The sequence below is a fragment of the Bos grunniens genome, chromosome 8, assembly GCF_055505025.1.
Source record: "Bos grunniens cultivar Pamir isolate PY7600 chromosome 8, Bosgru_T2T1.0, whole genome shotgun sequence".
Taxonomy (NCBI): Eukaryota; Metazoa; Chordata; class Mammalia; order Artiodactyla; family Bovidae; genus Bos; species Bos grunniens.
Genome location: NC_141172.1, coordinates 39,844,289 through 39,871,456, shown reverse-complemented (window position 1 = coordinate 39,871,456; position 27,168 = coordinate 39,844,289). Strand labels below are relative to the sequence as shown.

Below are 27,168 nucleotides of genomic sequence, written 5' to 3'. Positions count from 1 at the left end.
ATGGCATCTGGTCCCATCACTTCATGGGAAATAGATGGGGAAACAGTGGAAACAGTGTCAGACTTTATTTTTGGGGGCTCCAAATCTCTGCAGATGGTGACTGTAGCCATGAAATTAAAAGACGCTTGCTCCTTGGAAGGAAAGTTATGACCAACCTAGATAGCATATTCAAAAGCAGAGACGTTACTTTGCTAACAAAGGTCCGTCTAGTCAAGGCTATGGTTTTTCCAGTGGTCATGTATGGATGTGAGAGTTGGACTGTGAAGAAAGCTGAATGCCAAAGAATTGATGCTTTTGAACTGTGGTGTTGGAGAAGACTCTTGAGAGTCCCTTGGACTGCAAGGAGATCCCACCAGTCTATTCTAAAGGAGACCAGTCCTGGGTATTCATCGGAAGGACTGATGCTGGAGCTGAAACTCCAATACTTTGGCTACCTCATGCAAAGAGTTGATTCATTGGAAAAGACTCTGATGCTGGGAGAGATTGGGGGCAGGAGGAGAAGGGGATAACAGAGGATGAGATGGCTGGATGACATCACCGACTAGACAGATATGAGTTTGAGTGAACTCCGGGAGTTGGTGATGGACAGGGAGGCCTGGCGTGCTGCAATTCATGGGGTTGCAAAGAGTTGGACATGACTGAGTACTGAACTGAACTGAAAAGTAATTTTTCTATTCTGGGGTTCTTCTATGTCTAAAAAAAATACATTTATTTATAAGTTATTTTAGCCCAAAAGCAATTCATTTGAATTATCTACTAGATTATTTGATATTAAACTAGCTATGCATTAGAATCACCAGGAGTAACCTTTCTGAAAAAAAAAAAAAATGAATTTCTGATTATCTCTACTGCTAAATACTAGTTTCTAACCACATGATTTTGAGTAAGTTTTGGGAGGTAGGTAGGAGCTTTGTTTTTCTTTCCACTAATTCTGAGGTGCAGCTAGCTTTGAAAACAATTTTAATTGATCAAATTAAAAAATTAACTAGATTTTTCTGAGCATCCATCTGAATTGCCTGGACGGAACTTTTAGAAAAAGCATAGATTGCTGGGCCTCTCCTCTGCAATTTGTGATTAAGGTAGGTTTGGCGAGGGGTCTGAAAATACACATTTTTAATGTGTTTCCAAGCAACAGAGATGCTACTGGTCTAGGCAACGACAGTTTGAGAATCCCTGAACTAGAGAATAAAAAGAAGAGTGGTGAAAAGCGTAAATGATACATGTTTGCCAAAAGGAGGACTTTCCTGACTCTTGTTACGCACATTATCTAGACTGATGTTCTAGAGATTGACCCATCAGAGACGGGAATCTCTGATGTTCCCATCTGAGAACTTTTAGGGCTCTGAATAAGAGGCTTTCCTTTCCCAGCAGAAATTTTATTTCCAAAACCCTCCTGGTTCAATTCCATGATGTTGTAGTCACGAGCTGGGCTGAAGATAATCACGAGAGAGTTTCTACATACTAAACTCCTCACTCTTCTCTCTCTTTTTTTTTTTTCTGAGAAGCATGTACATACATAATTGCAGAATAGGAAAAACTGAGATGATACCTGTAGAAAGACCATTTTAGCAGAAATTGCCTGGCAGCTTTAGGAAAACTGGGTCTTCCTTCATAGGGTTTCAGTGCTTGCATCATCACATTGTCAAGCCACGCTGCCCACTGCTCCAGGGTGCTCTGCTGCTGAAGAGTCATCTTGAAGTCTGTTTCTAGTCTCTGAACCATGTTGTCATCACACTGGCACACCCAGGAAGCCTGCTCCTGGGACAGTACACAGAAAGCAAAGGACAAGTTCAAGTCAGCATTTTTTCATTGAATGTCAGCACACAAACCATATGCATGAATGGCAAACTATATTGAAAGTGCAAAACAATTAAATGAATTAAGAAAAATGAATGACCACTTGGCAGTTGTTAAGGAAACTAACATCACTTCTGTACATGAAAAAGTGATGTGACATAAAGGTATGACTTGGTGTTCTACATTAGCTAGTCTGTGTGAAAGACTAAAATATATCATTACTTAAGAAGAAGAGGAGCCTGAACTTAACATATGTAGAGTCTTTTTTTAGTTTTTATGCTCTTTTACTTCTCAATCATATAAAACTAAAGCCAATTCATTTGAAAAGATTTAGGGTAAGTCAGATTGGATAAATAGATTTAATTGGCCACAAGTGGCCCCTCAGGATTAAGACAAAAACAAACAATGAATGATACAAGGCAGAAGCACATGCGGAATGAGTTTCATGGGAAAGAAAGTGAAGTCCCAAGGACTCTCAAGGTAAAAGCTACAAATGCAAATTAATTCACAGACCCGAAAACAACAGTAACAATAACCAAAAATACATTAGAGAAAATGTAGGGATGCTACCTACGAAGACATTTGCTTTCCTTCTGGTTCTGATGGGAAAGTTTCATGTTTGGTAATAGAGATGAAAATAGAAACTTTTAAGGTTAATTTTCAGTGGTTGACATAAGTTTTACCATGTTTCTAGTGCTATGCTGCATTTTAAGATTAAAAAATATTATACTCTTTCAGGTCAGAATATAATTATCTGATAATATTAATATAATATTTGAGTGAAGACATGGATTTTAACATAGGGCCTGAATCCACTAACTTGATTTTAAGCAATTCATTTAACCTACGTGGGCCTCATTTTCCCCAAGCATAAAATTAGAGAAGTGAAATGTGACAAGAATTTTTAAGCTAGGTTCACTGTGTCCAGATAATACTTTCAATGTAGAGTTCTGCGGAGGGGTGTCTGTGAAGGTCCTAATTCTATATGTAAAACCTTATCAATATGTGTGTGTTTTTCTGAAAAGTCTCTATAGCTTTCAATCTGTCTGTTCTCAGAGGACAAATTTATTTAAATCAACCTTTCAAGTGAATCAATCCCTAATCTCCACCCTCTGATTCCAGGATCTCTCCTGACCCCAGAGACTTTACCTTACTCAAAAGACATTTCAACTGGGAGGCACTTCAAATAGAAAATGGCTAAACTCAATTCATTTTTCTTTCTCAGGGAAATTTAGGGCTTCTTCCAAATTCCCAGCTGATGATGCCATCTACTAACCTTCCTTCTCTTATCTAATTAATAAAAAAGGCTTTCAGATTTTTACCTCCTAAGTATCACTTTTGAGTATTTTAAGTACACTAAAATACGACATTAAATTTGAAAGTACAAATAAAAAAAACAAAATATTAAGAGTATCTAAAATGCCAACATTAAGAGAGAACTACAACATGCTAATTTCCAAACTGTTCACATGTAATATATACATACGCATGCATATTTATGTATATATATTATTTTAAAAGAGGAACATATTATATATTTTACTTGATATTTTGCTTAGTTTCACTTTATATATAGGCAAATGAGGAGCTACATTTATTGTTCAATGACTCAATTTGCTTCAATACATGAATACACCATTATTTACAAAGTCAATTCCACATGGCTGCACGTTTATGGTCATTCCAAATTTTTACTCATAGGAATAATGCTTCTGGAATTAGCAATCTTGTAACTACATCTTTACTTTTTTTTTTTACTTATTTTTTACTTATTTACTTATTTTTTTTTTTACTTATTTCTATATAATAGATTTACATAAGAATAGTTAAGATCTTTCAAAATACAGTTAAATGACTCCCGGAAATCTTATATCAGTTCAACAGTTGAGGAGAGCACCCAGGGAAGAAGTTGGGTACATGCTAAGTTGCTTCAGTTATATTCAACTCTTTGTGACCCTATGGACTGTAGCCTGGGCTCCTCTGTCCATAGGATTCTGTAGGCAAGAATTCTGGAGTGGGTAGCCATGCCCTTCTCCTGTGGGTGGGGGGGCGGGTCTTTCCAACCCAGGGACTGAACTCACATCTCTATGTCTCCTGCATTGGCAGATGGGCTCTTTACCGCTAGCACCACCTGGGATGCAGACAAGGAGTGAAGAATTTAGGCCTCAAGAAAAAGACAGGGGATGCTGGGTTTTGTGTGTGTGTGTTTTTTAAAATCCAAAAACATCTAAGCATTTTTTGGTCTGTGGTATAAAACAAGAAACATAAAACTTATCATCTTAACCATTTTTAAGTATACAGCATAGGAGTGTTAGGGATTTCCTGATGGCTCAGTGGTAAAGAATCTGTTTTCCAATGCAAGAGACGTGGGTTCAATCCCTGGGTCAGGAAGATCCCCTGGAGAAGGAAATGACAACCCACTCCAGTATTCTTGCCTGGGAAATCCCACAGATTCTCAGGGGTCACAAGACTTGAACATGACTTAGCGACTACAAAACAACAACAATATGAGTGTCTACTTATGCTCAATACTGTACATTAGATCTTTTTCATCTTGCAAAACTGAAATTCTATGGGAAGCCACTGTGAGAGATATGTTTTATGTATTGGCAAGGAACAGAAGGAACTTACTGGTATCCTTGGAAGAATTTAATTTCATTTAACATAAAATCAAACTCACTACTTCCTACAGTTAGATTTGCCAAGAGAAAATGATAATCTAAGACTAAGCTTAGAGAAATAAAGCCACAGGACATTTTTCTGGCTTTTCAAACTATGTTTCATTTTACTGCTCTCAAGGTTGAAAATATACTAACAGCTGCTGCTACTGCTGCTAAGTTGCTTCAGTCGTGTCCAACTCTGTGAGACCCCATAGACGGAAGCCCACCAAGCTCCCCCGTCCCTGGGATTCTCCAGGCAAGAACACTGGAGTGGGTTGCCATTTCCTTCTCCAATGCATGAAAGTGAAAAGTGAAAGTGAAGTCGCTCAGTCGTGTCCGACTCTTAGCGACCCCATGGGCTGCAGCCTACCAGGCTCCTCCATCCATGGGATTTTCCAGGCAAGAGTACTGGAGTGGGGTGCCATTGCCTTCTCCGACTAACAGCTGAGTACCCTGTAAATACTCCCTTGTGAAGGAATTTGGATATTTTAACTCTTTAGTGGAAAAAGGTAAGGATGAAAACTAAAGATATTATCTTGGAAATAAATATCTCCAAGATGATAAGGAGTCAGTAACTTCAAAATCAGATTCTCTTTTAAATACAGAAACAAAAGTATATGCAAAAGTTAGGTTATCAGGTTAACTAACCCAAGTATATTTAGCCCATACTGTAGTTGAAAAACTATCCATTTACACACAAAAGAATTGGAAAGCAATACTACTATAATGCTATCAATTAAACAGAAAACCAATTATAATTGCAATAGCAAAAGTTATCCTGAATGCATGAGGAAAAGATTTGATTAGAGAATGATGAAGTGACGACAGAGGCTTCCCTGGTGGCTAGACAGTGGCTCAGACGGTAACAAGTCTGCTTACAATGTGGGAGATCCAAGTTTGATTTTTGGGCCGTGAAGATACCCTGAAGAAGGAAATGGGCAACCTACTCCAGTATTCTTGTCTGAAAAATCCCATGGACTGAGAGGCCTGGCAGGCTACAGTCCATGGGGTTGCAAAGAGTCAGACACAACTGAGCAACTAACACTTTCACTTTTCTTTCAGAGCATTAAAATATTGACCCTTACATGTGGTTTCATTGTTTTAAAGTTTCCTTATTACAAGAGCATCATCCTTACATGTTTCAGTCTTACTGAGCTTAATCTCACAGGGACAGGGACAATTTTCAAATGAACAGGAGATGGTGATGAAGGTGGAATGGGAGCTAGAAGACTGAGAAAACCAGGGGACTCAGAAAACCAGGCAAAATGTGAAACAGAAAAGGAAAGAAAGAAGGGAATTAAAATCAAATATGTTAACCTGAGAAAGATTACGTACTGAACAAGAGTGGTGAGAAGTAAAATGTAGAGGGAAATGCAGGGCTACCACTGTGTTCATGGTCTTAAAAGCAGAGACATTACTTTACCAACAAAGGTCCATCTAATCAAGGCTATGGTTTTTCCAGTGGTCATGTATGGATGTGAGAGTTGGACTACGAAGAAAGCTGAGGGCCGAAGAATTGATGCTTTTGAACTGTGGTGTTGGAGAAGACTCTTGAGAGTCCGTTGGACTGCAAGGAGATCCAACCAATCCATTCTAAAGGAGATCAGTCCTGGGTGTGTGTTTGAGTGAACTCCGGGAGTTGGTGATGGCCAGGGAGGCCTGGCGTGCTGCAATTCATGGGCAAAGAGTCGGGCACGGCTGAGCAACTGAACTGAACTGAAGGAAGGAGGCCTTGGAGGATAGATACTTGAGCACACAGGTTTCAGCACTAATAACTTCTGTGAAAACCCAGAAAAATCTGGTACTTAAAGAAGGGAAAAGGTAGCCTCAAAGTTGGTAAGTAGAGAGGATGAGAATGAGCATAGTAAAGATGTATAACTAACCATTTATATGTAATAATGTTGCCAAGGATGGCATTTATAGCCAGGAAGAACTCATTTTTGTAAACACTTCACAGGATTCAGGCACACAACTATACAAATGAAAATAATGTTAACAGAAAATTTAAAATCTTTCTCAGATCTTATCAGGAATCAGTCTTAAATATGTTTTTTGTTATTAAACTTATATTACTTTTTGAGACTAGAAGTTTCCTTACCATTTCAACTTTTCTTAAGGTACTTTTAAACATATCTTTTCTGAATGAAGATTTGAAATTAACATTATAGTATACATTTTAAGACAATACTGTATGAGCTCTTAATATTCCCACTAAAATCAGGTAATGTAAATTCCACTGAAATATGTAAAGTTAATGGATTTGTAAACATGAGTTTGTTCTTATGGAGATTATGAATTTGTATGTGTATGTATGTATGTTTGTATATATATATATACACATATATATAAACAAATGTTTATATAGATTTAAGAAAAACTATGCACATTAGAAGACCAAATCAAATTCATCAAAGTTAGAATGAACTTAACTTCTAAATCCTAGCCCTAAAATTAATCAAGCCCAAATATTACTTTTATTTTCAATGATAAAATGAGCCCAGAATTGTAGATTAAAATTTGTAGGAAATGGAGAAATAGTTTATCTTTGAGCAATGCTATTGTTTTTTAACACAGTTTTATTGAGATGTAATTCATATAGCAAACAATTCATTCAATAAAAGTATATAATTCAATAGCTTCTCTCAGTATATTCACAGAGTAGTACATCTATCACCACAATTAATTTTAAAATGTATTCATTTCTTAAAGAAGAAATGACATATTCCTTATCTATTATATCCCAATCACCTAGTCTACAGGACCTAGGTAACCACGAATTTACTGTGTGTCTCTATAGATCTGCTTATTCTGCTCTTTTAATATAAATGGAATCTTGCAATATAAGGTCCTTTGTATCTGGTTTCTTTCAGTTAGTGTAATGTTCACCTGTGTTGTAGGATGTATCAGAACAGAACTTCATTTCTTTTTATTGTCTGATAACATTTAATTGTGTGAAATGCCATGTTTTGTCTATATAGTCATCAGTTAATGGACATCTGGGTTGTTCCCACTTTAATGTGGCTAATATGAATAATGCTGCTGGAATATCCAAGAACAAGTTTTTAGGTGGATGTGTTTTCATTTTTCTTGGTATGTACCTAGGAGTGAAACTGCCAAATCATATGGTAACTCTATGTTTAACCTTTTAAGAAACTGCCATACTGCTTTAAAAGTGGATGTAGCACTTTACAGTCCAATTACTACTGTATAATGGTTCCCATTTCCTCACATCCTCATTAACATTTGCTATTATTCGTCTTTTTGATAATACCTATTTTAGTGTATATTGTTGCTGTTCAGTTGCTAAGTCATGTCTGATTCTTTGCAACCCCATGGATTGCAGCACACCAGGCTTCCCCATCATCCACTATCTCCTGGAGTTTGCTGAAACTCATGTCCATTGAGTTGGTGATGCCATCCAACCATCTCATCCTCTGTTGTCCTCTTTTCTTCCTGCCTTCAATCTTTCCCAGCATCAAGGTCTTTTCCAGTGAGTCAATTCTTCGCATCAGGTGGCCAAAGTATTGGAGCTTCAGCTTCAGCATCAGTCCTTTCAATGAATATTCAGGACTGATTTCCTTTAGAATGGACTGGTTGGATCTTCTTGCAGTCCAAGGGACTCTCAAGAGTCTTCTCCAACACCATAGTTCAAAAGTATCAATTCTTTGGTGCTCAGCTTTCTTTATGGTCCAACTCTCACATCCACACACAACTACCATAGCTTTGACTCTTGCCTACCAATCTTCAATGACCGTGGTTGTCCTTACTCTATTAATCATTCAGCAAACCCTGGTGACATATGTTGCAGTCTAGCACTAAAAATCTTCCCAGGCTTTAACCACAAAACAGAGGAGCAGTAAAGTTATAGCTGAGTAATGCTAATGCTAATGCTAAGTCACTTCAGTCGTGTCCGACTCTGTGCAACCCCATAGACGGCAGCCCACCAGGCTCCCCCATCCCTGGGATTCTCCAGGCAAGAACACTGGAGTGGGTTGCCATTTCCTTCTCCAATGCATGAAAGTGAAAAGTGAAAGTGAAGTCGCTTAGTCGTGTCCGACTCCTAGCGACCCCATGGACTGCAGCCTACCAGACTCCTCCGTCCATGGGATTTTCCAGGCAAGAGTACTGGAGTGGGTGCCATTGCCTTCTCCGATAGCTGAGTAAAACTCTCCTCTTTCAGGACATTGTGAATCTAGATGTGCCTATGAATTGATGTAACTTTGGAAAAGAAATATGATGATCCTAATTAAGAAGAAAAACATTGGATACCTTTCATTAAAAGATCTGTTTTGAAAGAAAACAGAGTACCTGGACATTGGCAAAGTCGACACGGTTGAGGTCATTGAGCATCTGGTTGATCTGAGAAGTGTTCTGAAGCACTGCACGAGCTGCCTGGGCCAGGTGATTGAGCGACGTGTATCTTCGCAGAGTCTGGGCAAAGGCACTTACAGCTGCAACCTGTAAAGAAATCCAATTAAATTGGGATTTCTTTTCTCCTCCAATAAAAGAAACCACTGCAATTTTCAAATCTTTATTCCCTTGCCAAATTTTAAATGCTTCTCTCTGATACTTATTTCAAATTCATTTGGTGAGACAGTTTACTTGTAAATTATAGCATTTAAACCTCTAAACCAAGTATTATTTTCCTTTTCAGTAGGTTGAGGTCAAGGCTAAAACAAACTCCCACATTCTCAGACATCTGAGTGCACCATTAATTAAACTGGTCTTGCAAGTAGCTACTCATCATCAGCAAGAAATGATTTAGTCTAGGAAATTAGGGAAAATGTTGATTTTCATTTCTTATTCTCAGTGTGACAGTCAGCTACAAACTAAGGAAATAAAAAAAAAATTTCCTTTTCTTTGGAAAACCAAACTGTCCAGTCCCACTTTTTATCTGGATTAAAAAATATACTTTTCACAGCATTATCATTCAGATTCACTCTTTTAATCTTTATTTTATAGAGGTGAAATAAGGGTGGTCAATTTTGAGGTGAAATAGGAGAACTCAAAGCCTGTATTAGCAAATAGATAGCTAATAAACTTCTCAGACACAGGCAACAAGAAGAACTCTTTTTTTTTTTTTTCAGAATCTGGATGTTTGTAAAAGGGTTATCCAGAAAAATCCCTGTTTGCCCTCTGAAATGTACTTTCTATCCTTCCCCCTTCTGCTCTGTGCCCAGGAAGACTAAACGGAAAAAACTGCATTAACTGCCTCCCTTGTCCTTGGGCTTCCAGTTGGATTTGGTCAATGAGAGGCACTGGTAAGGGACTGAAGGACAGAAGAAAGTGGTCAAAGTATTTATTCTCTCACAACCTCTGCTCTCTCCTTCCTAAGGCCACAGTCCTGCGTGGAGGAGAAGAGCTCCTGATGCCATAATTGCTTCTCTCCCATTCAGACCTAGGGATGGGCAGGCTTCCCCTACTAATGCTAGTCCCCGGTTTTCTTAGCTCTGTTTACACATTTAGAAACAGACCCTTATTAAACTTTCTTCAATTATTCTTCTCTTTGGATACACCTTTTATTTCCTGCTGAAATCCTGAACAAATCAGGTTATGTTGAATGATAGCAAAGATAATGACAAAAAAAGTCTAAATAAATATCTAAATGTCATGATCTCATGAAAATTTGTTACTTCCATAGCAGATCTGATGAGGATTTTAATGTATTTATAGGAATAGATGGAATCCCATTAAATCACTGTGGGTATATAAACAAGCAACTGATTGAACAGTCATTTGGCTGAGTGGGAATAGATGTTCCACAAGACAACGATGCCCTGTCTTGATACTGAGATGTTTTAGGACCATGTGGAGCTTGGGGACATCCACATATCCTCAGAGAGAATATTTCACATTTTCCCATCTCTGAGGTTTGTACTAATCAAGTACATATTATGTGCCAGCATTGTGTTAAATGTCTAACATATATTACCATGTTCAATTCTCATAAACATCCCATTAGACACATGTTCTACCTTAGGGAGGTTAACTATCTTACTCAAGACTACAGAGAAACTAAAGTACAGAGGTGGGATATGAATCCAGGCATTTTGATAACAACTTCCAGTCACATTCTCATTATGCTATTTCTACTGTCCAGCTGGATCATCTTTGTTGACTGAATGCTCAGCTGAAAAAAGGCTGCACATCCTTGAGAGAGGAGTAGCAGAAGACATCTTTCACCAAGGGAAACCACCCAAATCAATTCTGGAGATCAATGAGATGACCAATAGTGCAGCTGGATTGCTATCACAACCACCTGATGATACTGGGGTAGGAGATGCTTTCAGTTGTTTGAAAGTATTGTTATGACTATGACTGACTTTGCAAGTTGGAAAGCATTCCTCTGATTATCTTAATCAAAGAGCATCTCCTTTATTTTCTCACCTCAATGTGGCACTCTAGAACAGAACTGCCACAGATGGAATCATTTCTGCAATGATGGAAATGCTCTACATATGTGTTACCTAATATTGTACCCACTAGTCACATGGGTTAAGATGCACTTGAAATGTAGCTAGTGTGACTGAGGAACTAAAATGTTAATGCAATTTAAATAAATTTAAATGTAAATAGCCACATGTGGTTAACCCTACCATATTGACAGCACAGCTCAATCAAGCAACAATCTAAGGTGGACATGTCCTTGAAATGTGACCTTCAGTATGTTTTAGAGATAGAATGTGTTATTGCAAACCTTAAGCCAAAACAGGAAGAACTGAGAGTTACTTGTGCTATCACAGACTTGTCAGCTACAAGAGCTTCAGCTACATTTTCAAACTGACAGCCAAGGCACATTGTTGGAGTCTGACAGGAGATACAGTTCCCGACAAAAGGCCACAAATGTGATTTTTGTTATCAAAGTTTGGACAGAATCAGTCCAATCTGTCAAGTGTGTTCACAGGTTAATCTAAAGTAACATGGTTAGTAGGGGAAAAAGTGAAGAATAGAATTCATATCTCCAGCTAAATAATCCATATTCCTGTAATATACTCAACTATGAGATAACGGTTCTCTTTAAGAAATGATTACTTGATTCACAAAAGCATTCTCCAGTGTTAAAAACAAAACATCCTGAAAAGCAAAATGGTTATTATTTCACATGAGCATTCAGAATATGAGTATAGTAGGGGACTTAAAAAAATCTAAAACTCATTCAAATGGAAATTATTTGCACATTCTAGGCTATTCTTTTCAATATTTGAAATTAAGCAACCTGAAATATACACTTTAGAAAAGGGCTGATAAATATACCACACCTACAATGCTTCTCTAGTCTCTCTGAAAGGAGTATTATCAAACAACATATCTTGTGAAGTTCTTTGCCACATGGTTATAAAATACAAATATAAAAATCAATGCTATATTTCACATAACATCATTTGATAGGACAAATTTAAAATTCATAGTTCATGACCATTTCCTAAACACAAAAGAAAAGGCAAGGACATGAAAGTGTACCTTGGTTTGTATCATTCTTTGTGGAATATTGTTCATGGCATTGGAAAGCCAACCTTCAAGGCTTTTTGCAAAATTTCGAATGGCTTGGGTCAAGGCACCTAAATGTTAAAGAAGAGAAGCAGAACGAAACAAATACCAAAGAACATTAATCTTTATGCTAGAATAAGGGAAAACATACAACCATAGCATTTGAAATAGCACAAGACAGAACTTATCCTCATTAACAAGACTTTATTTAACATTATTCCTAACTATGAAAGAATCCAAATATTATATCGTGGGCTTTTTTTGTCTTAAAGCTATTTTGTTCCCAGATACTTATGACACTTCATTGGGAAATGAAAACATTCAAGCGTTTTTTGCTTATAACAACATATACCAGTTGTGAATATACGTATGGAATTTTCTATCTTAGACAAAATACTCTTTTCAGAAACATCTTTTTGCTCAAAGGCTAAGTATTGTCTTTAGAAATCTGGTGACTTTTTTCAAGCTCTTATTTTCATTTCTTTAGCTAGAAAGAAAATAATGCAAAGCTTTCTTTCTCTATGCATCTCTTTACATTGGAACATGTCAATTAGAGTAGTTATCTCTCACTGTTGTTGAAAAGTAAGGTAAAATTAAAATTGCCTGACTTGATATTCTGGATAACTATTCTCCATCTCACTGGCAGGTAGCGATAAAAGATTACTGTGATAAAACTGCTGTCATAGAGACCAATATTCTTAAGATATTCCTAAAATAGTCTGTTCCATATTCCTTGCATCTCTGTTAAAACCTAAGTAAGTATAGGTCCCATGAGAGCAACTTTTATGGTGGTCATAAAACAATTGGAAGCATTTTCCAGTATCAGGGGTGACTATGATTATTTTATTCTAAGGGATCTGCTTACTGAGATCTCTTACTGAGATAGGAAACAGAATTCTTCTCTTGTTCAACAAGTAATTCAGTCAGAGCATTTCATTTCATCTGTGCCCAAGGCTACACGGTATAGGGAGTAGTTTAAGACATTTAATAAATGTCTGAAGCACCCAGAACACAAAGCAGATCCTTGTGGGTTCCCTATGATGCGGGTAGGTAGTGCAGTTGGTAGTCCATGATAAGAGACAGAGAAGTCACATTTTTACCCAAGGCTCCCAAGAGTATTAATGATGGGATCAAATTCCCTCATTTTTCTTTTGTGCTCAAAATAGTCTGACATGCATCTTTATTACTTTTGTTAAAGCAAATTGCTTGCATCAGATATAAATTATACTGATCCAATAATAAAATAACTAATTTTTAAAAGTTGTTTATTTAAGTGGTAAAATGACAAAAAAGATTTAAATGGCTATCTTTTTTTGGAAAAATACTCAAGTAGTGCAGATTTTAAACATGAGAATCATCCATTGGAAACCCTGAGTTGGAAATTTCTTGAGAGCTAAGTTTTTGAAATTTCCAAAGCTTCCCATATTAGTCAAAAAGAAAAAAGAAAGAAAAATATTTTTCTGCTGTATTATGTACTAGAACCATGGAGGGCAGGCATGAATGGAAATGAAAAAGAGTGAAAAAAAATTAAAGACCCTTTTTGAAAGTCAGTAAAACTTTGTTCAAGATTCAGTTTGATTATCTGTATTATGTATTTTTCTCTAATTAATAATTATTTAATCTGAAAAAACCAAGAACTGGGAAAAGCTACTTTAAAATTTTTAATATGGGTCTTCTTTTATCTAAACAAATTTAATGCTAGGGAGGTTATAAAATAAAAACATTATGTTTTATATCTCAAATGATTTTTAGTTTTTACTTTTTTGTATTATATGACATTTTGGGTCATCTTTAACTGAAATCATAATTTGTACATTTAAGTGCTACCAGTTGAGTTCTTACACAATTTTTTTACACTTCACTTTATTTTTTCCATTTTCAGATAAATGTATTTTAGAGTACAGTAGCTTCAAGCTGACTTTAAATTAGTGTGATATGCAAACTTTTTTTTTTTTTGGCTAAAAAAAGGAATCCCATCTGGACAGTAAATGGTAGAGTGAAGTACTAGTAGCCAGGAAAATAAAATTTTCAAAAATAAAATTAAGTTTGTTCTCTCTATAGGGATTCATGTCAGATTAAATTGTGCAGATTGACTGACAACTTTTTCTCATGAATGGATGGTTAGAAATTTAAAGCTATTCTAAAACTAACTTGTCTCAGCCTGCTTATGATTAATACAAAAATGCATACAATCAGAAGACTGTGATTTAAACTATATTTTAAGCTTTACTTTTGTTAAATCTTATTATAGAACAGGAATTAAAATTCTAAATTTACTTGGTAGGGTGGCACATTAATGTATCTTGTAATTTCAGAGAAACTATAAAACTGTACTTATATAAAAATTCCTGAATTTGAGTTCTCTGAATGCAGAGACAGAATAAAATGTTTTTCAAACAAAAATTTGTGAAAAACAAAGGTCATGTGTATCGTGTACTTAAAAATTATGGGGCTTAAAACCATCTAAACTTGATACATGGTTCATGTTAGGTAACTGCTGAATTTACAAGTTAGTCTTGTGATGCTAACATAGAAGCAACAGATTTTAGAATTGTTTAACGAATACTGATGTTGTTGATTTGCCTCAAAGAAGGTGCTCACTGGCATTTTTTTCTTATATCTCATGAGAGAAATTTATGTTGGTGGCAAGATGTCATAGGCTAATGAGCTACCCTATGCAACTTTTCTTAAACATCTCTAGAGATTATTACTCAGAGCACAGGGAGTAAGACAAAAACAAGGAAAATCAGATTCTGGAACATAAATCAGTAGAGAATTTACATGTTGAAATTTTCCATGACAATGTCACTTTTAATCAATCTTTAGTCAGGACACCAACTGTCAGTTGGTGCAGTAGAGAAGATATTAGCAATTTATAACAACGTGAGACTATGGCAGCTGAATTTTTAAAAAACTAATTTGTGTACATATTTATGTATGTTTATGTGTGTGTTCACTGATATTATATATAAATGTACATCTAAGCATACTTTTTTAGGTGGTGGGAAACATACATATCTTCCACTCTACCGTATTTTTAAAAAGAAAGTATAAACATACAAATGTTAAATCTTCATTTCTGGAATACTTTAATACAAATTTACTGTGAACAGTGTACTTGAAGTACACAGTTGCTAATTTTACAAGCTAAAAGATTGTTTTACTTTATTAATGTCACTGTAGAGTAGCAATTCTGTTCCATTTCTCTAAAGGTTAAGTTTACTAGTATGTGCTCATAAAGATGTAGGCCTAAAATCTTTTCAACTGCTTCCAACATATGTATCCATAGTGGCTTTTAGACTGACACTTGCAAAAAAAAATAGCTTTGTTTGCAACAGAGTAGCTTAAAAAAAAAGCTATCACTTAAAAAAGTAATGTAACTTATCTACGTAATTCCTATTTGCTTCATGGCGGGAATACAATGCTCTTGCAGTTACATAGATTTTTCTCTCAAAATGCCAGTTAACCATTACTGTTAGTGGAAACTGCATTTGTAGTTTTTAACATGATGTCGGTGACAAAGTAAATGCTTTTAAAAGAAATTTAACTTCAGTAGAAACCAAGATAAATTCATTTCAAATCAAAAGCAACCGTAAAAGAGGCTGGTCTAGCAATCACAGATTTCAAAAATTAGGGGATTTATGAAGGACACTGTGTCCTTGGGTTGAATGATTTTCACACTGGCTGACTGACCTGGGGTGTTCTTGCAATTAGTCATCAGGGCTGTCACATCTTTAGGTTGTCTTTCTTCGTCAAAAAGAAAATGAAAGATTGAAAAACAGAATTTTTCCCTTTTAACTACAGTGTTGCTCTAGGCTGCTTTCATGCAGTACTCTGTGTTGCGTGTTTTCTATGTGGCAAATTTAAATGAGATTAGAATCACTCTAGTTTGCAACGTCACTACCCGAAACTTCCTGGGTGGAATGTAGGAGAACAAAAGCATCCGTACTTGTCTGCATTTAACTTACTAGGAATAGGTCTAAGGACGTCGGGGATGAGAATCTCCACCAAAGCCTGGTACATCCCATGGTCACAGTTACACATCCATTTCAGGATAGACTCATGTTTGCACAGAGTTATCAGCTTTGCTTTCGGAAGTCGACTTTCTATTTCACTCAGATTGCTGGTGTGAATAAATGTAGCAAATGAATAGATGGCAAATGAGGATAAAAAAGAAAATGGACTTTAAAAATAGTTTTAGTTTATCAAATATTACTGAGGTTAGAACTATACCACCACTGCCCTGGTGCCATACGGCTGGATATATAAAATACTCCCCCGGAGCTGCCTATGCACGTTAAGACTTTCTGACAGTATGAAAGGCAGATATGATACTAAACCCATGAGGATGAAATAGTTCTACCGCAGTCCCCCAAATCAATAAAAATGGGAGCTATAATACACACGCTGAAACCTCAAGAGAGTACTTTGTGGTTTATTTCAATCTCTTCAATTAAGGTTATCAGGTAAGGTTCACAACTGGTATACATATCTCTAATTTATTAGCTGTGACATCTACTCAGCCATGAAAATGAATTGGAAAAGCATATTGATTCTGACCTTGACTCGGTAATGGTAGTGCCGTCAGCTGGAGTTGAGGGAGAATAGCGCCAGAATGTTTGCCACAATTTTTCTATCAGGCTAAACTGAAGATTCACAACAACATCCAATATTGCCTACAAAACAAAATGGTTATCGATATTACCTTACAAAATCACTTATGGGGATGTGTGAGGAGTACATACTGTAACAAGACTTAAAAGGTAAAGATACTTTTGGGCTCATAAACTGACATAGTGAAACTAGACTAAGTTTTGCCAATGGAAATGGGAACACAAAAGAGATTAGCTAGAGACAAGGAGGAAAATATCTCATACATAAATGATTAAGAAGGGTAACTTGTATTCCTCTCAGAATGACCTCACACCCCACCCTTATTTTTACCTCTTTTCTCTCTATTATCATGCTTGCTTCCCTACGCTTTCTTTCACCCATTAACCCACTGCTTCCCTGGTTGCCTCCACTCTTGTTAGATTCATATGGACACAGAACATAGATTTGAGTCACATCAGCCTTCACTGGACTGTGTCCACTGGTCCTAAAAGAGGGCAAAAGATAAAGGTGTGGAGGTGCCTGTGCGTGGCAGATGGAGTTAGGGCTAAGTTAGCTTGGCCTAGGGCTGCAGACCATGGCTTCTGAAGCATTCCTAGCCAAGCAGAGGCTGGGGGCAGAAACTAGAATTAGGCTGACCTTCCAAGGGTAGTGCCTGTCTTGGCAGAAAAAAAGCCTCTCTGTGGTCACACAGTGGCTTCCTCTCATTCCTCTTTGCACACACTCCCTTTAGAGAGAAGCTGTAAGACTCTCTCTCCTTTTTAACCTTGAGGGCATGGGCCTCACCTCTCCTGCTTAATTTTCTCAGATCTCCAGCTGCATCAAGATATTTTTTTCGATGATGCTAAAATTTGCCACTTTCATTAGCTTTTGATGATCATATTTAATTTCACCCTGTCATTGCAATTAGTCTGCAAATTTGCCTTCAGATAAAGGCAGTCATAAAACTAAATAACCTATTTGTGCAAAGATCACGTGATTCTGTGATTATTTTGAGTATAAAAGACAAGTCCTCAGTATAATGTGTTTGATGTCATCAGCATTGAGAACAAAAACACGTAAAACAACACCTTCAAGATCTGCAAAATTCACAGAAACTAAGAGACAAGAAGAAGCAACTGAGAGAATCAATCTGAACATTTAAAGAAGAAAGAGGAAACCATGACTTCCTAATGCTGGAGTATGTGCTACTTGTGTAGACCTGGCCTTGTGCATGGTACAGAGAATAACTAATGTTCTACACAAAGACACTTTGAGACCAATTCAAATATTAAGTAAAATTTGTTTGGGAGCATGTTTTGGGAACTAGAAGGAAATATTGCAAGTAGTTGAATGATGAAAATGAAGGGAAGGGGACAAATTAATATCACACTCCTCACCCTTTAATATCAGCAACAATAAAAATGCAAAAGCAAGCCCTGAAAGTAAAGGGCATCCAGATATGGCTGCTCCCAGCAAAACCCAAAACCTTCTCAGGAGGCAAATTATTATACCTGCTTTCTTGAAAGATTCTAACTTAGGCTTCTTCTGAAAGACATCTATTAATGGAGCAACTAGTAATATCTGATCTAATACCTTATATGTCTCTAGTTATGAGACTGATGTAGGAACACTATGCATATATAGAAAGGAAAAATTACTGTTAGAGCAACTTGTATTGAAACTTATATTTGTTCCTTATGTAACTAGTGATCCTTTCAAAGTATCTTTGATACACCAACTATGAGAATTCCAAATAACAGTCAAAATAGGTATGTTACTCTTTCTTAAAAACATAAACAATAGGAAATATGAAATAAAATAAGGCAAGTAACAAATTCAGTGCACCTTAAATTAAGTATCTCTTCAAATTAAATAACCTCAAATAATTCTATTGAAAGGACATTTGTATCAGCCTCATTCACAAATGAATAAAACGTTTTGTCATCTGTCCACCCACTTTTAAATTTGTTCAGACTAAAATGTATGGCAAATATAGTTTAAAATAATCCTAATGCCACTAGCCTAAAGCAAACAACCATTTATAGGACTGGATCTGAGACCCAAGTACCTGTCCATCAAAAGTTTAGAAGTGCGACAGGAAACAATAATTAGGGACTTCCTTTTCATAGATGACTTTATGTTCCATGAGAGTGGCCATGACTACTGGTAACTCTGAAACAAATGAGGATCATTCTATGAACTGCCATTTCCCATGTAGATTAATTACTATAAATGTTCCTTTCTCTTCATATACAGTGTGCATGCGCTAAGTTGCATCCAATTCTCTGCGGCCCTATGGACTGTAGCTTGCCAGGTTCCTCTGGCCATGGGATTATCCAGGCAAGAATACTGGAGTGCATTGCCATACCCTACTCCAGGGGACCTTCCCAACCCAGGGATGGAACACACGCCTCAAATGCCTCCTGCATTGGCAGGCAGGCTCTTTACCACTAGTGCCACCTGGGAAGCCCTCATATAGAGTATTCCTGACAATTAATGAAAATTTTATAATCCAAATAATATTTTCATCTTTATTGGGGGAGTTTTTCATTTAGATTGATTTTAGTGTATATTCTTTAGAGTTGTAAATAATCATTCCCCAAGTTATATTTTGAATAATATGATAAACTTAAAAAAAATCTAAATTATATTTGTATAGGCTGGGTTGCTTGAAGCGAGTTTCACCTGAACACAGAGCAATGAGAAAATGATTAGAGCATCTATACATAAACCTTTGAATAGACATGATATTCACATAGAAAGCAAAAGAGAAGTTTTTTTTTCCTTGATAAGTAAGGATCATCCAGAAATTCTCTAATACTGGAAAAAGTGCAGCAGTGGAAGAGAAATGGACAGTGTTTTTCATCATAACAAGAAATGTTGGGAACAAACTGGCGGGACATGTTGAAAAATACTTATGGCACATGATTTGTTAATAAGGAGAGAACTTGCCCTTGGTTGTTAATAACCTAGCACCCTTGACAAGCACTCAGATTCACTCAAGCGGTTCTTATTTCTGGAGTAGGAAAAAAAAAAACCTGTGAATGCTATGAGCTGAGACTTCTCACTACATACTGCATCGTCAGCAGTCAGGAGGACTGCCCAAGGATTATCTTTTACTTCTAAGTAGATCATAAATAGCCCTGGAATAAAGCTACTTAAATTCTAAACAGTTCCTCTTTGAAAAGGAGGGATACTTTAGAAAATTCCTATTGCAATCTGCTATCTTCTTTCTGCCAGGTAAGTGGCCAGTATATGTGGACTTGGAGAGAATTCACCTCCTGGAGACAACGTATCCAATTCTGATCTGGGATAATAAGAAAGGAAGTAGGAGGAGGGATGGAAAACACCAAGAGAAGACTCAGGGTCAAAAAGAAACAAGCAAAACTAGAGCCTCAATGATCCCTGGAAGGAATGCCTAAACATTTCTAGAAAATAGTTTTTGATAAAAATACATATTTACAGTATAAAATTCAGAAGATTAAAAAGCGTGTATTAAAAAATTAAGCCTGTTTCCCCTGACTCCTTAAACTCAGTTTTGATCCCAAAGGCAACCAGCTTTAATATTTTGTTCTTTCTTCTGGAGAGATTATACAGCATGTTCTTTTTCATGAAAACAACAGTATGCTATACTCACTGTTTTACATCTTGCATTTTTCTTAAAAATAAATCCTGGAGCTTGTTCCACAAAAGCACATTTAGAGTTGCCTATTCTGTTTAATGGTTGCATAGTGTTCAACTCTATAGATTATACCATATTTTATTTATTCAGTCCCTGTTAGATACTGAAGTTATAATCAATCTTTTGCATTAAAAACCATAATGCAACAAGTTCCCTATACACTTATATCTTCAACCACATGTAAGGATTTTTCTAGGATAAGTACCTAGAAGTGGAACTGCTTCATCAAAGGATTCGTATCAGACTAGGCTAAGAGGATGGAAAGTAAAATTTATTCTCCCCTTCATGCTTCACTTCTCCAGTTTGAGACAAGAAAAAAACAGCTTATCAGTGTTCAAAGAAATATGAACTAACTTCATCTGTCCTCTAGGAATACATTGGAGTATTTGTTTTAGCCAGTTGTCTGGAAAAACTTAGCTTGTGTCCATACTATGTTTTGAAAAGACCTACCTCACAGTGCTCTCGATAAAGACTCTGCAGTGACTTGATATCCTCAAAGGTAGTACCATCTGGCAGAGAAGAGATTTCAACTTCTCCAAACTCTGGAAGTGCTCGAGATGCATCTGTTACCATGACAACACAATGGAAAAAAGTTACTGTGGATGGTGCCAATTAAAGACTAATGAAGGAAAATTTAGGCAGACTAAAAAGGAAAAAAAATTAAAGGTCAGAGGTCCAAAAAGTAAGGACTTTGCATTTTAAGGACTAGTATTTTATAAACCAAAGTTACAGCAGCAGCAGCACAAAAGAATAGAGGGAATAGTTTTAAAATTTTGGAGAAACTAAATTTTCACTATGATTATACTGGAAATAACATATCACAGTGTCTCTCAATACAGGACCCCTATGATAAGAAAAATACCTTGAGCTGGCCAGTATCAATTTTAGTTATTTTTATCATTTTGTTACTTAGGTATATAAAATACATTAGCTTTAAACTCATTATGCTTATACCTCTCATATAATCATAAAACAAAAGACCTACAAACTAAGTATAAAGAAACCTAAAAAAATAACATTAAATTAACAATGTTAATTTATATGATAGATGATGATGCTGTCCTATAACTGAATCTTTCATGACATGAATATGGTATTGACTGCTGCAGTGCAGGAACTTTTGAGTTTGACAACCAACACATACTTCATGGTGGCTGGTTCTCCCATTATGTTTCTATATTCAAATAAGCTGTGAAACTTTCCTCCACACAGAGCACTGGGACATCATTGAGCCTTCCCTTGGGATGAAGCCGTAATTTACATAGTAAGTCTGTTCTTTTCTCATTAGCTCTGGACAATTAATGCAATACACTTTGGTGCCAGCCTTATCATAAATTCAAATACAAATGTGGAAACTAAATCTTCAGAACAGTATTCGTTCTAGTCTTCTAGGTAATCCAAAATATGCTTTTTTTTTTAAAGATTATAATTGAAATAAGAACATAAAATAAGAAACATAAAAATTCTTGTTGAGAGCTCATATGTCTATAAGAATATACTTGAAGACTCCAGTTTGTGAATGCACCATAATGTTCTCATACTTCAGCAGCTATTCTGTCCTGAGAGTACATTTTAGTTGTCTTTGTCAGAAAGCGCACACAGACACACATACACACACACAGACACATACACACACATACACATCCGATACATTCTACTAATTTTGATCTGTTGTACCGAAACTATGCATGTTTATCCCTAGAAAAGCTGTCAATTAAAGTGCAAAATGGCATTTTGCACTTTTAGCTTTTACAGGAATATGCAAAATGTTCAAGTTCCACTTCCTTAACTCCTAAGTAACAAGAAACATGTATACCATTTAGAAAACTACAAAAATAGGAAATACTATGATCAATTTAAAAGAATAAATTACTTAAAAGTTTATAATTTTTTCTAATCTGAGATTGTAGCATATGCAACTTTTTACATAGGAAATGAGAACTGCTTCTGGCACTTGAAGTTACTAATACTACTGAAACTACAACACAATTTTGATCACAAAAGCCCAATTAATACAAATTCCGGGAAACAATTCCACAGAAATGAGCCTTTAATTCATATGAATTTAAAAGTTTTACATAGCTTGAGATTTTTAAAAATAAGTCTAGCGGACACAAAAAAAGTAGAAATGAACTAGAACTATCACATAATGTGTATAGTTTCAGCACACATGAAAAATCTATGTAATTAATACCTGTAATAGACATTGTTCTTGGATAAAACACTACTGTAGTTCTCTTGTTTTCAAAATTCCAATAACAACTAATACGCATTACACCTTAACATACCTAAAAACTGTTGATGATGTTGACTTTGGGCAATTACAGTTTGCTCAACAGATGTGCCTGTCTGTTGACCACTTCCTGTGAAACCATCTGCAACCCCATCCACTTTCTGCATAGGCTTGTACCTAAAAATATTAGATGGGAAAAAACAAATAAACCAAATTATTCTTTGCTTTTTTGTACTACACAAAACTCCCAAGGCATTCAATTTTATCTTCTTTAACTGTCTCATGATAATTGTAAAAGATTTTCTTCCTTGATAGTCTCATAAAGTTAGGATGAGGAAATTTTTTAAATTGTAAAAAGAAAAAAGGAGAAGCACTTAGGAAGGGCACCCATTTTCAAAAATTCAGAAATTTAGCTAAGAATGAAAGAGTTATGAGATATTTCTTTGGACAGCAGTGGTAAGGAAGTCCATGATTATACTTTTAATACACTATTTGAACATAATTCTTAATGGCCAATGGATCAAGGGAGAAACATTTTAAATACATTGGGATGTGAATCTGAATTAAAATCTAGGAGTTTGGGCCCGAGAAATGTTTAAAATGGCTTTTATTTAATTAATATCTCCAAAATGTGGTTCAGCCTAAAACTCAACCATACTGTTTTCCATATCACCTAAAACCTCCCATGCATCTCAACACATTAATCTCCCTTGACTTCTGTCCATATCTGCAAATATAAAGACCATAAGCATCAGCTTGTAGCAAAACGCATGCAAAAATCCATCTATAAACCTGAGTCATCAAATTTTAAAAAGTAAAAAGAATAAAAGTCACCTATAGTTATGTATTTATCTTTAGGTCCTAGTCATATAAACTCAAGAACTTTCCATACTGTTAAAATATAAAAAATATGCTTCAACAGCAAAGGCAAGAAAGAAGGACACCTGGGAGAGAAATACCATAGGAAAAATGCATAGGTAAGTCTCCTAAGATAAGCAAATATAAAATAAGAAATAAGCAGCAACTATAATTTCTTCTGTTTCTAAGATCTCAAATATTTTTATTCATTTTAGAAATTTAAAAAAACAGATAAATGTAATAAAATGTTAAAATCTACAATAAGTTTATTATCTACACTTATGTACTTTATAATGTTTGTCCTTCCATTTCTCCCCATTTCTAAATATATTTATAAACAGAACCACCTAATAGTCTTACCATCCAGATACTTGACTCTTACACTGATACCATAAGTTAACTGTTAATAGTGTGTTAATATGAAGTTATTGTGAATAGCAATGTCCCCAATACATGAACAAGATATACTCAAAGACGCCTACAGTCTGACAACAGATAGGAAATGAATGAACCTGGTGAAACATCAGACAAACTAATGCTGAGGTTGCCTTAGGAAGCAATTCAACTTTGAATGCTATGATGACTTAGATAAATGAAACTTCCATGAAAAACTGCAGAGTCACTCATAATGACATTTACTTGTATTTTTTATGTGACAGGAATCTCACAAAGAACTATATGAAAAGCAAAACTAAAGTCAGAAGATGAACAGGGTGAACAAAGGATACAACACGCTTCATTCTTGTTATCATTTTAGTGATGACCCTGTACACCAAAACGTCGGTTGTTATTTTCTAATGATATAAAAGAACTCAAGCCTATTCTTTTATATAATGGAAAAAAACATCTGAAAGTACTTTTCAATTGGGGCCACATCAAGAGATAACACATGGTTTAGTACTGTAGTGTGCTAGAAGTGCCATTTATTAAAAAAAAAAAGAATGTTTTTCTGATTTTTCCCCTCCTTAAAGAATCATCTTAGAGCGGCAAAGAAAAAATCCTTTGTGAGGCAAGAACTTTGAGTACTTTTGTGGGAGAGCAGTTACTAACCATTCTGTTCTAGAAGACTTTAATGATTTTATCTTTAGGGAATACAGTTAGAGAAGCTTTTATCCTCATTGATCCATTCCAGGTTTCATTTGATTTTAGCCTTTTTTCAACTATGAAATTTTATATCACTAATAAAAGAAGCTAAAATTGTTTAACTATGTTTCTTCATTTATGTAATAGAGTTTGGGGATCACGGAGTTAATAAACAAAAGTGGTTAAAGGGACTTGAATTACTTACTCTAGAGAAGAGCAAAATGGAAATATTTCCTATAGTCTTCAATTATATTAATTTTCAATGTAGGATGAGAGAGTAATTATTAGACTTTGTCCAGCTATGCTTTATCAGTTTCCTTTGTCCTGCACAGCATCTAGTGTACTACAGATGTTTAGCAGGCACAAATATCAAGGACCATAAAAGGATATGACATATAGTCATCTCAGACTGACATACAGACATTGTACACGGGCTGTGTCATCTTTTACTTGCACACAGTGCTCAGCAAGCCTATAGTCTGCAAGGAAAATGAGCTACTTCCTCAGAAAGATGAGAGTTATCTTTAATAAGCACTCAAATCACAATACATTATAATTAATGAATGATTATACTTAATAGTAATGATATTGAGTGAGAAGCACTGATTAGAGGTATATTCTAGTATATAGGAGATTCAAAAATTCATTAAGATTAGCTTGTAGACAAAAAGGAAATAAGTTAATTCTGGAGAAATTTCTTCAGGTCAGTACTTAAGAACAAATCTTATAAAGAAGAGGTGAAGAAAAAAAAAAGAAAATACTATCAAAACTGGGCAATAGGAGGTTTAATTCTAACCATAGAGTAAGGGTTGCAAAGTGAATGATGGATTGAATGGATTGGGTGAAAATGCACTAAGTGTTTCTATTTTTGCTTGCCTGGGTAATAATAAAGTGTTAGTCACTCAGTTGTGTCCGAGTCTTTGTGACCCGTGAACTGTAGCCCACCAGGCTCTTCCATCCATGGGATTTACTAGGCAAGAATACTGGAGAGCGTTACCAATTCCCTCTCCAGGAGATAGATCTTCCTGACTCAGGGATCAAACCCAGGTCTCCTACATTGCAGGCAGACTCTTCACCATCAAAGCCACCAGGGAAGCCCTTCGCCTCAGTAATAGGACCTCTACATGCCAGAAGCTTATGTTGTATCTCTTCAGAAAAAGCTGTGAAGACAAGTTTGGGAGGGTTTTGTGACATAAAGAATGACAAAAGAGATTTCTGTGGTGGTCTAGTGGTTAAGAATCTACCTTGCAAAGCAGAGGACATGGGTTCGATTACTGGTCGGGAAACCTATGATTCCATATGCCACGGAGCAACAAAGCCCACACATCACAACTACAGAGACTGCATGCTTCAAAGCATTTCAGAGCCCACAGTCCACAACTACTAAAGCCTGTGCACTCTGGAGCTTGCCCACTGCAACCACTGAGCCTGTGTGCCACAGCCAGAGTTCATGCACCACAACAAAAGATCTCACGTGCTACAACTAAGACCTGATGCAGCCAAACAGGTAAGTATTAAAAAAGAATGACATCGGAAGGGCAGATTTATAGCTCATATACAAGAACAGTATGAGTGCGGGCCTATAAATAAGAGAGAGCTTCCAGGCAGTGCTGACTTTTCCTAGTAGTGGCATTTCCAAATGCCAGGTATTGCCTGGTACTAAATTAATACTTAGAAAGAAACCCCAAGAAATTAGAAATATTGAACTGAGGAAAGCTGGATGTTCATTTTTCTGATGTCCTATCTAAGGATAACATCCTATCCCTGCCATTACTTTAGAGCACTGGGGCTTCCCAGAGAAGGAGGGAGTTTAATAGGAAGTTGAATAGCCACATTAAACATAAGATAAACAAATACATGTGGTAACTGACTCTTCTTGGAAGAAATAGTTATAGATGATATTATATTAAGTTTTGAAAGCTATTTATATATCAGTATCTGCTGCTGCTGCTGCTAAGTCACTTCAGTCGTGTCCGACTCTGTGTGACCCCATAGACGGCAGCCCACCAGGCTCCCCCGTCCCTGGGATTCTCCAAGCAAGAACACTGGAGTGGGTTGCCATTTCCTTCTACAATGCATGAAAGTGAAAAATGAAAGTTAAGTCGCTCAGTCGTGTCTGACCCTCAGCGACCCCACGGACTGCAGCCCACCATGCTCCTCCGTCCATGGGATTTTCCAGGCAAGAGTACTGGAGTGGGGTGCCATTGCCTTCTCCGATCAGTATTTGAGTAGGTTTCAAAAAAATTCAAATGCTAGGCTTACCGTAGATCTATCCAACAAAATCTTTGAGAATAGGGATTAGGAATTTATTATTTTAACTAGCTTCTCATATATTTCTTAGGTAGTCTTCACAGAATTAGTCTATAGGAGCATCTTTACCCAATAATAAATTCATTCAGTCAAATGTAGAAATAGAACCATAACATTACAGAAAAGTCATTTTTATAAGTCATTTCTCAATTTTTTTCAATAAACTATATTTGGAATATAAATAACTATCTCTGAATAGATGGTGGATGATTAAATGAATGTATGAATGAATGGTCAAGGTAACACCTTTCACTGTATCAGACCATCAATTGATCTTAACAAATAGAAAACCTAGATAACAAATACCTACTTTACTATAGGTAAAGTATTGTAGGGGCATAGCTTTGAAAAGGCTGTGTATGCATAGAATTTTCCAGGATGCTTTAATATTCCGTTGGCTTACATGATAATCCAACATTATCTTAGCTCTGGTTGAATTTCAAGTGACCTTACAGCACTGAAAC

At 36.1% G+C, this 27,168-nt stretch overlaps 1 protein-coding gene across 11 annotated transcripts in view; it reads right to left on the bottom strand.

Annotated features, from left to right (window-relative positions):
- RFX3 (regulatory factor X3) overlaps window positions 1–27,168 on the bottom strand; it is a 594,837-nt gene that overhangs the window by 44,111 nt on the left and 523,558 nt on the right. For all 11 annotated transcript variants that reach the window (XM_086415305.1, XM_086415304.1, XM_086415310.1 and 8 more), the window contains 7 exons: window positions 22,509–22,630; window positions 20,671–20,783; window positions 16,506–16,621; window positions 15,914–16,068; window positions 11,919–12,016; window positions 8,766–8,915; window positions 1,550–1,758 (listed from right to left, as the gene is read on the bottom strand). In XM_086415305.1, the coding sequence (XP_086271431.1) occupies window positions 1,550–1,758; window positions 8,766–8,915; window positions 11,919–12,016; window positions 15,914–16,068; window positions 16,506–16,621; window positions 20,671–20,783; window positions 22,509–22,630 (963 nt within the window). The remainder of the gene's footprint in view (window positions 1–1,549; window positions 1,759–8,765; window positions 8,916–11,918; window positions 12,017–15,913; window positions 16,069–16,505; window positions 16,622–20,670; window positions 20,784–22,508; window positions 22,631–27,168) is intronic.